Source organism: Nicrophorus vespilloides, unplaced genomic scaffold (genome assembly GCF_001412225.1).
Source record: "Nicrophorus vespilloides isolate i.1.1-1 unplaced genomic scaffold, Nicve_v1.0, whole genome shotgun sequence".
NCBI classification, from domain to species: Eukaryota; Metazoa; Arthropoda; class Insecta; order Coleoptera; family Silphidae; genus Nicrophorus; species Nicrophorus vespilloides.
Window position 1 is genome coordinate 50781 of NW_017098801.1, and position 14146 is coordinate 64926.

At 36.3% G+C, this 14146-nt stretch overlaps 4 protein-coding genes across 6 annotated transcripts; 3 read left to right on the top strand and 1 right to left on the bottom strand.

Moving 5' to 3' along the window:
* Positions 1–128: 128 nt before the first annotated feature.
* Positions 129–1150, top strand: LOC108563257 (segmentation protein cap'n'collar-like). The gene is made up of 3 exons (XM_017921879.1): positions 129–414; positions 476–649; positions 711–1150. Exons 1-3 carry the CDS (start codon positions 193–195, stop codon positions 861–863), a joined length of 549 nt encoding a protein of 182 aa, XP_017777368.1. The 5' UTR covers positions 129–192; the 3' UTR covers positions 864–1150.
* A 712-nt stretch (positions 1151–1862) lies between these two features.
* LOC108563260 (endoplasmic reticulum aminopeptidase 1-like) lies at positions 1863–7770 on the top strand. 3 transcript variants are annotated; one of them, XM_017921886.1, is made up of 17 exons: positions 2564–2657; positions 2719–3079; positions 3158–3325; positions 3390–3578; positions 3668–3750; positions 3819–4021; positions 4082–4262; positions 4318–4543; positions 4601–4755; positions 4812–5060; positions 5116–5274; positions 5333–5567; positions 5625–5808; positions 5877–6098; positions 6149–6421; positions 6509–6731; positions 6789–7770. In XM_017921886.1, exons 2-17 carry the CDS (start codon positions 3040–3042, stop codon positions 6933–6935), a joined length of 2937 nt encoding a protein of 978 aa, XP_017777375.1. In that variant the 5' UTR covers positions 2564–2657; positions 2719–3039; the 3' UTR covers positions 6936–7770. The 3 variants fall into 3 exon arrangements, with proteins under 3 accessions (XP_017777373.1, XP_017777374.1, XP_017777375.1); XM_017921884.1 differs by lacking the exons at positions 2564–2657; positions 2719–3079 and adding an exon at positions 1863–2422 and having other exon boundaries at positions 3080–3325; XM_017921885.1 differs by lacking the exons at positions 2564–2657; positions 2719–3079 and adding an exon at positions 1863–2422.
* A 292-nt stretch (positions 7771–8062) lies between these two features.
* On the top strand, positions 8063–9420 carry LOC108563254 (60S ribosomal protein L19-like). The gene is made up of 3 exons (XM_017921875.1): positions 8063–8163; positions 8290–8396; positions 8879–9420. The coding sequence occupies exons 1-3, from the start codon at positions 8159–8161 to the stop codon at positions 9361–9363; spliced, it is 597 nt and encodes a 198-aa protein (XP_017777364.1). The 5' UTR covers positions 8063–8158; the 3' UTR covers positions 9364–9420.
* A 2381-nt stretch (positions 9421–11801) lies between these two features.
* LOC108563253 lies at positions 11802–12657 on the bottom strand (the record flags this gene model as incomplete). Its single annotated transcript, XM_017921874.1, has 1 exon — positions 11802–12657. A coding segment is annotated over one exon (405 nt), but the record flags the coding sequence as incomplete, so codon positions are not given.
* Between the last annotated feature and the right edge of the window lie 1489 nt (positions 12658–14146).

Sequence of the window (14146 nt, forward strand, 5' to 3'; positions counted from 1 at the left end):
ACCTCGCTTAACGAGCATCTCGCATACGACGATGAGAAGTCCCGGATTGCGCGCCTGCTACATCATTTTTAAAACATGTATTTCACGCGTAAAAATCCGGAAATTTTGGAACGGATTAAACTCGTTAAGCGAAGTTCCACTGTACTAGATTTATAAATTTTAACAATTAAATATATTTCGAATACAGGTGCTATGCAACGACCCATCTCCAGGGATAAGAGGAAGATTAGGAAGGCCGAGGAGGAAGATCTAACTACGGATGAGAAGCGCGCTCGTGCCTTGAGCGTGCCAATCTCCGTTGACGAGATCATCAATTTGCCATTATATGAATTCAACGAGCGTCTTTCCAGGTGCCACCTGAGTGAGGCACAGCTTAGCCTGATCAGAGACATTCGCCGTCGAGGCAAGAATAAAGTAAATAAATATAAATCTATCTCCGAAATAGACTTTCCTAAACCAATATTTATGGTTATAGGTAGCAGCACATAACTGCAGAAAGCGCAAATTGGATCAGATTTTGAACTTGACTGATGAGGTGAAAGACATGCACGACAGGAAGTTTCGACTCCTCAACGAGCACGAGTTTCTCTCAGGCGAATGCCAACGCGTAAAAGACAAGTACCTGCAGCTTTACCGTCACGTATTTCAGGTAGGTCTAATCTTTTCCACTGGCTCGAATACGCTGACCACTTGTTTTCGTGCCTTTTTAGAATCTACGAGATCCTGAAGGTAACCAGTATTCGCCCCATCAATACAGCCTGCAAACATTCGCGGATGGTTCGATCCTGGTCGTGCCTCGCGCTATCTCGAGCATCACGAATCCAGAGAGAAAGAAACTACACCCGCCTGGTCGCAAGGAGTGACTATTTGGATTCGTTTCTTATGTGATCTAATATAATATCGATGAATAACTATAGGCTATTATATTTTATAATTAAAGCAGTTTTTGTATATTGTAAGTAAATGTATAATAAAAATAAAGCCTACACGAGTCATGGTGCTATAACTTAGTATTACTATCTTTATTGCTAATATTGTTGCGTAACTAGGTGTTAACTATCGAATTGTGTTAGGGTTGATGCAAAATTAGTCCAATCTTTCATCATATCTTTGCATATATTTATAATTTAATCTTCGAACAATGCTAATATATTTAATATATGTGCTAAAATTAAAATATTTAAACCATGCAGAGCCTTTTTTTAATATCGCCTACAAAATTTTTCATCTACATTGTTTTATATCAGCATTCACACAAAAGTATAATATATAAAAACATACTTAAAAAACGTATGATATCTTCGAAGAAATTTATGCAGAATGTGAGTATATTCGTTAATTTTTATATTCTATTAATTGTGAAAAATTCAGTAGCTGTAAATCAATTACGTAATATATGATATAATAGATTTTTCAATTTTAACAATTAAAAATATATGAATTCACAGTAATATGTGAGTACTCGCTACATTCCCCAAACATCCAGCTTTCATATGCATCTTTTGGATCCATTTAATATATTATAGTTTACGAGAAAAACACTAAAATGTGAAAACACTGCTTTTTGTAGAGCGTTAATTACGCTCATCACACTCTTTGCATCATAGCACCACACGGCCCTGATTTAAGCTAAGATAAAATGAAATTTATTGTTACAATTCGTTCAAATATTAGAGTTATAATTTGAGTTAGTTATTGTTAATAATTGAGTATGAAACGTTTGTGCACATCACTAGAGGACACTGCGCGAGGCATCTGGTTCGGTATCAGAGATTATGCCTACCTAGAGGATTAGATCCGCATGCGTGGAAACAGTTATTTAAAATAAAATCGATACTTTCGGCACAGTTTGTGAACCCTTGCGAGCATTCTCCACTATGCAATTATAGGGGTGACACCCTCCGGGTTTTTCCTATACAGGAGGGTCCGTTTAGACTTTATAATAGAAGATCGATAGCGCTCTCATCCATGGCTAGTTTCAAACAGAATTTTGTTTTAATGTTCGGTTTTGGTGGCGGCAGGGCGCACCGTGTTTGACGTCGCCGTGCAACATGAGAACTGTCCAGTGCATTTAGAGAAAATAAACAGAAACAACCACAAAGAACAAAGCCAAACGCATCAATCATTCAACAGGTAGAATATCAAAGATTCGAGAGCGTCGCATGTTATTTGCAGTTCCGTTGTTTTCTTCCTTCTTGTTTGAAAGTAGACTAGACTAGGATGTAGTCGAACTAAATGTAGCATTATGAGAGAGTACATTATCATCATCAACGCAAAGAAAGTATAAACAATATATAAATAACAAAAAAAAAACAAGCAATGCCGCAAGGGAATTCGCCGACGGCGGAATCAACGGATGCGATCCGGATGGAGCCTATGGGTCGTTACAAGCAGGTCCAAAACGGCAACGTTCATCCTGAAGGTATGATCCATTTAATTACATCTATCGTCCCATTTCACGCCTCGCTATGTTTCCCTCCGCTGATTACCACGTGGGAAATCACGCAAATTGAGGTAGCTTCGCGTATCGAGCCCTTTTTTTTCCCGCCCTCCGGGGACGCGCGCATATCGACAATCGGCGTCGAGTTTCCATTTCCGACGCCGACGCCAATGGATAGTAGTTCCATTAGTTCGTGACGCGTTTAATACCATTTTTGGTAAGGCCTCGTCTATAATATTAAGCCTAAATTAGTCTAAATTAAGAATTATTATTGACAGAAGAAACTGTTCATATCGACCTGAAACAATAGTAACATCGAACTCTTATACAACCTGGTCGGAAGATGTAGTTACATGATTTCGTTGCGGCAAATCAGTTGAACGGTTTTGGTGTAATACATTCCATCCCCTGGTCAACCAGTCAATAATCCCCGGCAACAGAGAATCAAAAATAAAACAAGAATCAAACATTTCAAAGCACGCGAGAGGCAAATATCATAAATACTGGAGGGCAGGAGTCGCGACCATTTAGTCAAATCATCCGTCGTAGCAGGAGATCGGAACATCGAGGCCGTTGTCTGGAGACGTGGAAAATCAGTGATGAGTGAACAAGATGTTGACGATGTTGCGTTTCTTACAGGTACAAACAATCAACTCAGTCAATCAATGACCATTTACCGATCACCCTCACTCATGCTTAATCTCCCCTGTGACTCAGGCGGTGTTGCAGGAACAGAGAGTCCTGCAGGTCCTACAAAGAAAAGCCTATACGAAAATAATGGAGTGGCGGCTTGCTCCCAAAAACGAGCCTTGTTCATTGCAAGCGCCGTTTTTGCAATATTATTCTTGGTTTCTATCATCATTGCTTACACTGGCCCGCAAAGTGGTAAGGCTTAGGCTTGAAATCTCACCTGAGATACAACATCTAATACATTTTCATATGATTCCAGAATGCACATGTGCCGGTGAAAAGCCACCTAATTATGTGGACGAAGATTGGAACGTGACGAAAGTATTCGTCCCGCGTGCTACAAACGGTCAAGTTTTTCCATGGAACAACATCCGTCTTCCAACATTCGCGAAACCATCTCGCTACAACATTACCATTCATCCGAATCTAACGACGCTTGATGTAAAAGGTACTGTACCAAAGTCGAAACATGCAAACACGCACCTCTATAAGCTTCACAAGCACACGAAACAAATTAAATGTCTCATATGTCCTCAGGTCAAGTTTCCATAGAATTTCATGTAGAAAAAGACACACACTTTATTGTACTGCACAGTAAAAATCTAACCATCACAGATAAAGTAAGTAAAGTTTATCGAGATCACGGGTAAATAATAGCTCTTACATTGGACTTTCGTAATTCTTTTAGATGATACAGGATCGTAAAGGTCACAACTTGAGGATTACAAAACTCTTGGAATATCCCGCCGCTCAACAATTATACATTGAAATTAAAGATAAGTTTAGGAAACGCAACAATTATACTCTGAATCTAAGATTCACATCAAAATTGGGACACGAATACGAAGGATTTTATATATCCAGTTATACCAATGAAGATGGTGATAAAAGGTACATAATAATCCTGATAAATATTATATTTAATTTAAATAAAAAATATGTTATTTGCAGATATTTGGCTACAACACACTTTGAACCAACATACGCAAGGGCGGCGTTCCCTTGCTTTGACGAACCCCAGTTCAAAGCCAAATTTAAAATATCAATTTTTAGAGATAGGTTCCACATAGCCTTATTTAATATGCCGGTGGTTACTACGGAAGATGTTGGCTTTTACATGGGTACTGGTTTGGTAAGTATCCTATAGCCAATCCCTGCATCCAGAACTTCAAGGTCTTGATTTTTAGTTGCGCGATGATTTTCAAGAGTCTGTTGAGATGAGTACCTACTTGGTGGCGTTTGTTATATGTGATTACAAACACCTCAATAAGCAAACAGAACGAGGCGTTTCCGTTTCCGTCTACACACCATCCCCTTATATTTCCCAGGCATCGTTCGCCTTGAGCACCGCCACTCACATCATGAACTTCTTCGAGGACTTCTTCATGGTCCCATATCCACTGCCTAAACAAGGTATGCTTAAATCTCAACCGCATTCAGGTCAGTAGGTGTTATCAATTTCCGTTTCAGATCTCGTCGTTATTCCCGACTTTGCAACTGGCGCTATGGAAAATTGGGGTTTGATCACTTACCGCGAGACTGCCATTCTTTATGATCCACTTGAAACTTCCACTGCCGCCCATCAATGGGTTGCAATTGTAATCGCGCACGAATTAGCTCATCAGGTAAATTATCGTTTGCAAGATGTACGAAACTATGTTAAACGAATTTACTTTTGCAGTGGTTTGGTAATTTAGTTACGATGAAATGGTGGAACGATTTGTGGCTGAACGAAGGCTTTGCCAGTTTTTTGGAATATTTGGGTGTTGATAGTCTATTTCCCGAATGGAGAATGATGGAACAGTTCATTTTAGATAAAACGCAACCAGCATTAGCACTGGATGCATTAGTTAGTAGTCACCCTATATCAGTTTCAGTTTATGATCCATCAGAAATTGAAGCTATTTTTGATACTATTTCTTATAGCAAGGTAAATATTGAGACGCAGCAAAAATGTGTTTTAATTAATTAATTAATGTTTTAAGGGTGCTTCTATACTTCACATGCTTGGTAAATTTCTTCAACAAGAAACTCTACAAAACGGTCTAAATGATTATTTAAATACTTATAAGTATAGTAACGCCGACACCAAAGAACTTTGGAATGTGTTCAGTAGAAATACCAATCAATCTCTAGAAGTTAAGGTAATTGAAAAATACATTTTAAATGAAATATTCGATCGAATCAAATTACTATTTTTAGACTATCATGGATACTTGGACTAATCAAATGGGTTTTCCATTAATCACAATTACAAGGGAGGAAAATGAAGTATATGCTTCACAGGAGAGATTTTTGTTGACTACAGAGGGAATGAATAGCTCAATCCGTTCATCTCCAAAATCAAAGTACGATTACAAATGGTACGTTCCTCTGACCTATATCACAGACAATGATACCGATACAATAAATTATGTTTGGATGAACATGACCAATGGTTAGTACTAATAATTTGTATTTATATAAACGATTTCTATATACATTTATTTCTTAGTGCGTTTCGAAATTGATCCTGACGTGAAGTGGATCAAAGTCAACGTGAACCAATCAGGGTTTTACAGAGTCATGTATGATGATAATATGTGGGCATCTATTATTGACACTCTCAGGTCTAATCATACAATATTCAATGCTGCAGATAGGGCTAGTCTTATCGACGATGCCTTCACTTTGTGCAGGTAGTTAAATAATAGCAATGAACGAAATATAACATAATAAATGTTTTCATTAATATCAAATATTTCAGGGCTGGATTATTAAATGCAAGCATTCCTTTGGAAATGTCCCTTTATTTGATTGATGAAAGGGACTATGTTCCTTGGGCCACCGCTATTGAACACTTTGAATCCTGGAGTCGTCGTCTTTCCGAGTCATTGGCCTACAAACTATTCCTCCAGTACATGCGCAAACTCCTTGAACCGATCACGAAATTCGTCGGATGGAATGATGATGGAACGCATTTACAACGGTAATGATTTCGTACTTTATGTAAAAAAATGTGTTAATTTTTGTCTTCAGATTGATGCGAACTGATATATTATCTACGGCCGTGCATTGCGAGTTGAATGAGACGGTTTCCAAAGCGAAATCATCTTTTATGAAGTGGATGAAGAATAATGAAACGATTGCGCCGGATTTGAAGGAAGTCGTATACGCGGCTGGTATAAAATACGGCGGTTTAGCAGAATGGCAGCATTGTTGGAACATTTACAACACGACCAAAGTACCAAGTGAGAAGAAGCTGTTACTCAAGGCACTTGGGGTCGCTTCCGATCCATGGCTTTTACAAAGGTAATAATATATGCTCGGCATGCATGAATTTAAACTCTAGTAATTAGTTGAAAGTTTAAGATTGATTCGAGCTTGATCTAATTGTAGGTACTTATTGGAAACTCTGGATAGAGATATGGTGAAACCTCAGGACGTTAAAATTGTATTAGCAGTCGTCGCTGCTAATCCCGAAGGACGTCTTCATGCTTGGAGACACTTGAAGGCTTATTGGCCCACAATGCAATCGCTTTTCGGAAACGCCACTTTCATGATGGGAAGTTTAATCTCAGCAGTAACTGCACATCTTTCCACTCCTTACGATTTATATGACGTATGTTAATTTAGCCGTGAAATGAATATATTGATTTTTTGAGTTTATATCACGCAGGTCTCGACGTATTTCAACGGTATGCACGTGGGATCCGCGTCTAGGGCTCTAGAGCAAAGTCTGGAAACCATCAAATTGAACATCAATTGGGTCTCCCAGAACGAAGCCGATATTTACACGTGGCTGAGAAGATTCCTCAACAAATAGTCCGAACCTAATGATTTCATCAACCCTAGGCTTCCGGACGAAGGCAAGGATCCAAACAACACCAACATCACCCAGAAACCACAGCCTACTTTCGTCATTCCATGTTTTTTGTTCCATTTGTTTTGTGATACTTAAGATATATCTCGTTTACCTCCCAGGACGAAGCTGATATTTACACGTAGATGAGAAGATTCCTTAACAAGTAATACGTACCTTATGATTCCAGTAAACTTAGGCTTCCAGGGGAGGATAATTTTGTAACATTACACTCACCCTGAAACCACTTCCTACTTTTGTCTTTCCATATTTTCGTTCCATTTATTTTGTGATACTTAACATATGTTTGTGATCTCTTTTATATACTATGATATTATATACTTAGGGGCTAAGTAACCATGCTAATTCCTTATTTCGTGTGGATAATCCGGGACGAGGCTTCTCAGAGCACTAACCAGAGGGCCACGTTGGAATTTATTTTTATATAAATATAGTACAGGAGTATATGTATATGTATATTGTGAGAATATCATTGTGCTATACATATGAGTACGTTAAATCTTTAGGTATAGACACGTATTCCATAAAAAAAAAAGTATCTTTACAAACTTTTGTGTGTAAGGGAATTTTTATACTAATCGCCGTATTTTTATGATGAAACTCTCGGCCCAATCATATTGTGTACGATTGGCGGAAATAAAAATTTGTCTGATATTTCCTGCCCGTTCTCTTAACATTTAGATTATAGTGAATTGGGTCCAAAAAAAAATTCAAAGAAAAACAAAACACATACTTGTCCAGACATTTTACAAACAATTTTCAAACCCAACCCATGCTGTTAGCGTAAATAAAGATAAATAATTAATAAAATACATGTAACATTAATTAACAAGTTTTTAAATTTGAATTTGACCATTGTTTACATAAATCACTTTCAAAGTCAAGTACTAAGTTGAATATATGGAAAATAGATGGCGCTTTCTTGTCATTTTTTTTTTAATAATTATATCTAGAGGTCAAACTAAGCATACAACAAATATAGGTAGAAGTTTAAATACAATAATAAAATTATTTACTAATTTAATTCACAATTTAATGTTTTTAACAAAGTGAAGTTAGCAAGATCCAACATTGGTATTCGGAGTATGTTCACTTTGGTTATCGTGCATTTATGACACCCTCTGTTTGGTTACACACGTTGGGTGCATTGGTTCGGTTTGTTTAAAATGAGGTAATTTAATATGAAGTAAACAATATTTGAAAGTTATTAAACTTTCCAATATACTGCGTTTTTTTAGAAAAACCTAAAGGTAAAAAATGCATATAGATATATTTAACACAAGCCCTTTGTTTTCAGTTCCCTGAAGTTACAAAAAAGGCTTGCTGCCTCTGTTATGAGATGCGGCAAAAAGAAGGTTTGGCTGGATCCTAATGAAGTTACTGAGATCTCTAACACTAATTCAAGTAAGTTCCATTTCTCCTATTGATTAATTATATTGCATATATATTGAAATGTTTGCCTCGGAAGTATATTACATAAATTATGAAGAAGCACATGATAAGGTAATCATTCTTTGTTTATTTATTTATTATCAATTACATTTTGAAATAAATGATGTAAAAAAATATGTTTTTATTGACGCTTATATATTATTATTATATTCTGAATGTATGCATTTCTATAAAGGTATAAACATATAAACCACAGACTCCGGGTTTAACTTTATGCAAGATTCCTAGATATAATAGCAGCTAATATCTGATCATTACTTTGCATACTTTGCTTCAAATAATAAAGTGCTTAATTGATTTTTAATTGTTTTCAAGTTATTGATTTTTATCTTGTATACATTTGTTGCAACCATTTACATGACATTGCATAATAAAATAAATCTTACATTTTTGTATATTACTGTTTTCCTAATAAAAATGTATATTGTTTTTAGGGCAAAATATAAGAAAGCTTATTAAGGATGGTCTTATTATAAAGAAGCCAGTAGCCGTGCACTCCCGCGCCAGGGCTCGTCTCAATAACCTGGCAAGACGTAAGGGAAGGCATTGTGGTTATGGTAAGAGGAAGGGTACAGCAAATGCACGTATGCCTCAAAAGGAGTTATGGGTACAACGTATGAGAGTTTTGAGACGCCTGCTGAAAAGGTATCGCGTTGCCAAAAAGATTGACCGTCATATGTACCATGCTTTGTACATGAAGGCTAAGGGTAACGTCTTCAAGAACAAGAGAGTCTTAATGGAATACATCCACAAGAAGAAAGCGGAGAAGGCTCGCACCAAGATGCTGAAGGACCAGGCCGATGCCAGAAGGCTAAAGGTCAAGGAAGCTAAAGAGCGTCGATTGGACAGAATCGCTGCTAAGAGGAAAGAGATCTTGCTTAACTATCAGCGCGAAGATGAGGCGAACGCCCAGAAATAAGAAGCATCTAATTAATAAGTTATAACGTGCAGATGATAATTAATACAAATATTTACGGAGTATAGTAGTGTTTTATTAAAATTATCCTCTTCCCACATATCAAAGATTCCTGTTAATATAACGAAGTGATGGTAAGTGTAACTCTTTCAAAATTGTATCACTCATGAAACAAATAATAAAGCCATGAGAAATACACTATGATACACATGCTTTGGATAAACACCTTCTCAAGGTCACGACTAAAATAAGCATTGAGAAAATGAGTAATGAAATGCCTGTGAATTATGTAACTTGGCAAGGCAATTTCATAAGGAATTTATTTTGTGTGCATATTATGATGCATAATTGGATTTTAAAATATTTCTATGTTTAGTTATAAAATTAATTAACATGATGTTGTATAGTTTATGTGGGCTTACACATTCGTTGATGGTCATGTAATGGTTTTGAGTCAGCGGCGATAGTGGATGCTTTACAGCATGTTCTGTCATTACTTCTGTATTACTATTATGTTCCGCAACATTAAATCTCTATAAAAGGAGAAAAAAGAAAACATTATCTTCGAGCCGTGGTCGTCTTTACTACACTTTCTATACTACGGAACATAACATGCTTTATTCGATTTCTTGCTTAGTAGCGGCTACACGTTTATCTTCTCTTTGAAGACATAATATAAAGTCAACCTCAGAAGTGTACAATAGTTAAGAGCATAGATTTCTTTTCGAACCATAATATTTATCTGTAATACTTACCTAATGCATTTCATAATTATTTCCAATTGTAAACTTGAACTAAGAGGTTTATAATTAAATAATCATGAAACTTAACTGATATTAATACAGAAGTATAGCGTATAGACGAGTATAACGAGTAAAGATGATAAGAGAAGTCCCGGATTGCGCGTCTTCTACATCATCTTTAAAACAATGTGTATTTTTGAATATGTTTCACTATAAGAGTAAAAATTTCGTTAAGCGAGGTTCCATTGTATATATATTGACGACTTACCAAAAATGAGAAGATCTATGATAGTTATGCCATTATCCATCGCATAGTAATCATGGATCTCTTAACCTTAACAATATAAGATGATGCATGAAAACCATGCTTTGGATAATGATAGGTAAAATTTGTAGACAAAGCTGAAAGAAATATTTAATAAAAATTAAAAATAATATTTAACAGAAAGTTTTGAAGTTGTATAAAACAAGTCAAATCTGTCAAGATCTATGGTATCGTAGAGAAGGCATATGATAAATATATCATAATTACGATCGGAAGGAAGTTTGCTAAGCGTAGCGATTTCCCGTGGCGGTCTTTTTAAATTATGCATTTCCGTCAATCTCAGGACGAACGGATTTTCAGTAATAGTTGAAAAGTTTTACATGGATTTTTGTTCTTTCACTCTTCAAAGTTTTGAGCGCCCTTAATTCAATTACGTTGCATTATGGATAATGAAGAGTGAATTATAAAAAAAAACGACAAGCGCAACACGAAGTGTGAGGAAGACACGAAAAATAGAGTAGAGGAATATTGAAAGAAAATACAAGTGTCGAGAAGGGTGGAGGCAAAAGTTTTATTAAAGTAAATTATATATTTCTTTACAGAGATAGAGTAGGGTTTAACATCTATTGTAATCTGAATGATCTAGAGATATCTATGCATTCGACAACGAAGAAAACGAAAGTACTCTTATATCAGTGCTTACATAGATTAGATGCACATTACACGCACGCAGGTGGATGCAACAACAGTTTACACTTTATTTTCAACCCCCTACGCGTGCGTTCACAATGATCTCCTTAATTATCTTTATCTTATGTTGTTTCTTGTTTATATCTTATCATTTGTTTCTTTTACATATAATATTACTAGTGTTATTGTTATACATAGACATAGATGCGGTTAATATATATATTATTTATTTTCTTGTATATCTTGTTATATATCATTACTTATTATTTTTTTTTTCGTTAAATATATTTATATATATACACAGCAAAGGAGTGGGTCCACAAATAAAAGGTGCAAATATAAACGCAATATCCCAGACCGATCACTAGCAGTACAAATTCTACCGGATTAAAAAAATATCTACAAATTTCGTTCTTGTTCCATTTCAAAAACATTACGAAGCTCTTCAAGTCGACGACTCGCTCATTTAGAGCAATCATCGCTTTTCTGTTTTTCAGTAATTGTTATTTTTCGTTTGTTTGCTGCTAAATGAATGGTGGATGTTGCAATTCCATTATATTTACACATTTCATCTAAAATACATGTATCATTATGAATATTATGTTATCAATATTATTATAAGTATATATTTTTTTATGTATATATATATTTATGTTAAATAGAGAGAAAGAGAGACAGGATGCTTTCTTTTTTTTTGTTCTTGTTTCTTAGATACACATATAAACATTTTTTTTTAGTTAATTATATATTCTTTTTATCTCTGTCGTTATGACAGGGTGGTTACTTTTCTGAGCCTAAGTACACGTGAAGATGATTTCGCTAGCGAAGTTTGCAGCGGATAGAGGTGAAGAGCTCTCTGAGCAGGTGACGTTCGAGTGTGGATTACAGACAGGGATTATGCTCGTTGACAGGTGAGGGCGTAAGGATGAAGGATTCCGTTAACTTTTCTCTAGGATTTTGGTTTTTGTTGAGTGGAGGTGTTTTTTTGGTCAGCGTGGTGTACATGTAACTCTCGACTGTTATGTACATTGAAGGAGCTGGGAATTTCGACGAGATCAGATTCCTGGATACTAGGAGGAAAGGGGCTTCAAGGGACAGGTTTGGGAGGATTGTTTTTTTTGTGTTTGGTGTAGGTGGTGGTGGTGGAATGGTGTGTCACTGGTGGTGGGTTTTCTAGTATTGGGGGCAGAGAATTCACCTCTCAAGGATGTAGCACTGGACGATGAACAGCAGGACTAGGTCGATGGTCCAGCAGATAGCGCTGCTGTTGTTACCGTGCTGCATGGCTGCAGGTTGCTCTCCATTCAGCACGTGGACCATGACACTGGCAGCATCACTGCTGGATGGGGAACAGGTGTAATTTCCGGTATCGGTGGATAGAGCGCGGGAGATCAGGAGTCGGCTAGTACGGGTTTGCTTCTCGGTGACGACGTTGATGCCTCCTCTTTGGGAGTAGTTAATCACGTTCTCGCCGCGGTACCAGTAGATGAAGTTCGGAGGATCCGGAGTTTGAAGGACGATGCATGTCAGATTGATGTCGCTTCCGCTCTTAATGAAAAGCTCCGGATTTCCAAGTATCTTAGCCTTCGACACTGCAACAAAAAATGCAACAGAAATTTAACAAACCATACATAAATTATTCACTTATACAGTTTAAAATAATTTATCACTTATATTATAAATAATTGCTGAACTTGTCGGAAGTCCTGAAAACTAATATGAACAAATAGTAGCAATTTATTAGCGCCTTTGCTAAGCATTCGACGGAGATGAGAAGATATTACTGAAGTTTTGAATTATTTACAAAATGCTTGGGGTTCTCATTCTCGTAAGGATCATATTATAAAGAGAAGTTCAAGGTTCATGTATAGTTAACCACAAATATAATAAGAAACCGGAAAATAATATTTAAAAGGCCTGGTGATATCCGTTGTAGCTGTTGTTTATAGCCTGCGCTATATTGATTATGATAGTAATAATAACAATAAAAAAGAAGTAGCGGACAATAGCGAAACCTTTACGATATTGCAGCCACTAGGCACACCAATTTTACGACTTTGGCCCGCTCCCAATAGGCAAGTGTTCGAATATAGAACCAGTGCAAGAATGAGAAAAACCAGAGAAACAAAAAAAAAAGAACTAAAGAAAGATGTAAGAGTACGAGCAAAAGAGAGAAAACCAACATTGCGAATTAATTGATTAAAGCTTTCACGTAATTACTTTTCGTGCTAATTGAAATACTCGAAATTCAAAAATTGAACGATTTTATTGCTCCGAGAAGAGAGAGCTGTTTTCATTTGGTGTCACTTAATAATATTAACTTTTATGCGGGGGTCACCCATGAAAGGGCCGCGGTCCTAATTGATATTACGTGTTTCTCTTGGCTTTACGAATAAAATTTAAACAAAAATAAAACGAACGGACAAAGAAGGCGAAAGAAGAGTGGGAATGAATGAAAGGAGGAAAGAAAGTAGCTGTAGCAGAACTTTAAAGCTCCACCTAAACTCTTGCTTCCTTTAAATTTATTACTAAACAGAAAAGCGCAGGAGCCGGAAAACTCTCTCAGACGCAATTAGATTTTTTTTATATAAAACCCCGTTTCCGGTTTATTTCTGACTATTTACCGAATCGATGCCGTTACATAAGTATTTCAACTTGCATTTTGTATTGATGAAACCTCTGGTGATCTTTACATTTTTCTTATTCATGTTTCTAAAATGAAATTTATTTAACTAAACTAATATTTTCTGTTTCAGAATTCAATTGAATAGTAATGTTTATTAAAGGAAAGTTCTGTATGGAATGAAATTAAGTTTTAGGAAAGTTTCGGGAAATTCTTTAATCGGTCAAATGATCCATTCAACATTCTATAGATCAGTGGTTTCCAAACTTGAAGTTACTACGCCACCCTCAAAAGTATGTAATCATTTGGCGCCTCCCCACCCGCTCCTCGAAAACTATAATAATAGAATGAATCCAAATATGCATATGAAAGCTGAATGTTTGGGGAATCCAGCAAGTATAGATACATTCCTGTGCTCTTATCCATATTGCTGTAATACGCGTTCCTTTTATGAAATGGAGGGGT

Coding starts and splice junctions, on each gene's coding strand:
- LOC108563257 (XM_017921879.1), top strand. CDS start 193: ATGCAACGACCCATCTCCAGGGATAAGAGGAAGATTAGGAAGGCCGAG. Junction 415..475: donor GCCGTCGAGGCAAGAATAAA/GTAAATAAATAT, acceptor TTATGGTTATAG/GTAGCAGCACATAACTGCAG. Junction 650..710: donor TTTACCGTCACGTATTTCAG/GTAGGTCTAATC, acceptor GTGCCTTTTTAG/AATCTACGAGATCCTGAAGG.
- LOC108563260 (XM_017921884.1), top strand. CDS start 2,320: ATGCCGCAAGGGAATTCGCCGACGGCGGAATCAACGGATGCGATCCGG. Junction 3,751..3,818: donor ATCTAACCATCACAGATAAA/GTAAGTAAAGTT, acceptor TAATTCTTTTAG/ATGATACAGGATCGTAAAGG. Junction 4,022..4,081: donor AATGAAGATGGTGATAAAAG/GTACATAATAAT, acceptor TGTTATTTGCAG/ATATTTGGCTACAACACACT.
- LOC108563254 (XM_017921875.1), top strand. Junction 8,397..8,878: donor GATCTCTAACACTAATTCAA/GTAAGTTCCATT, acceptor TATTGTTTTTAG/GGCAAAATATAAGAAAGCTT.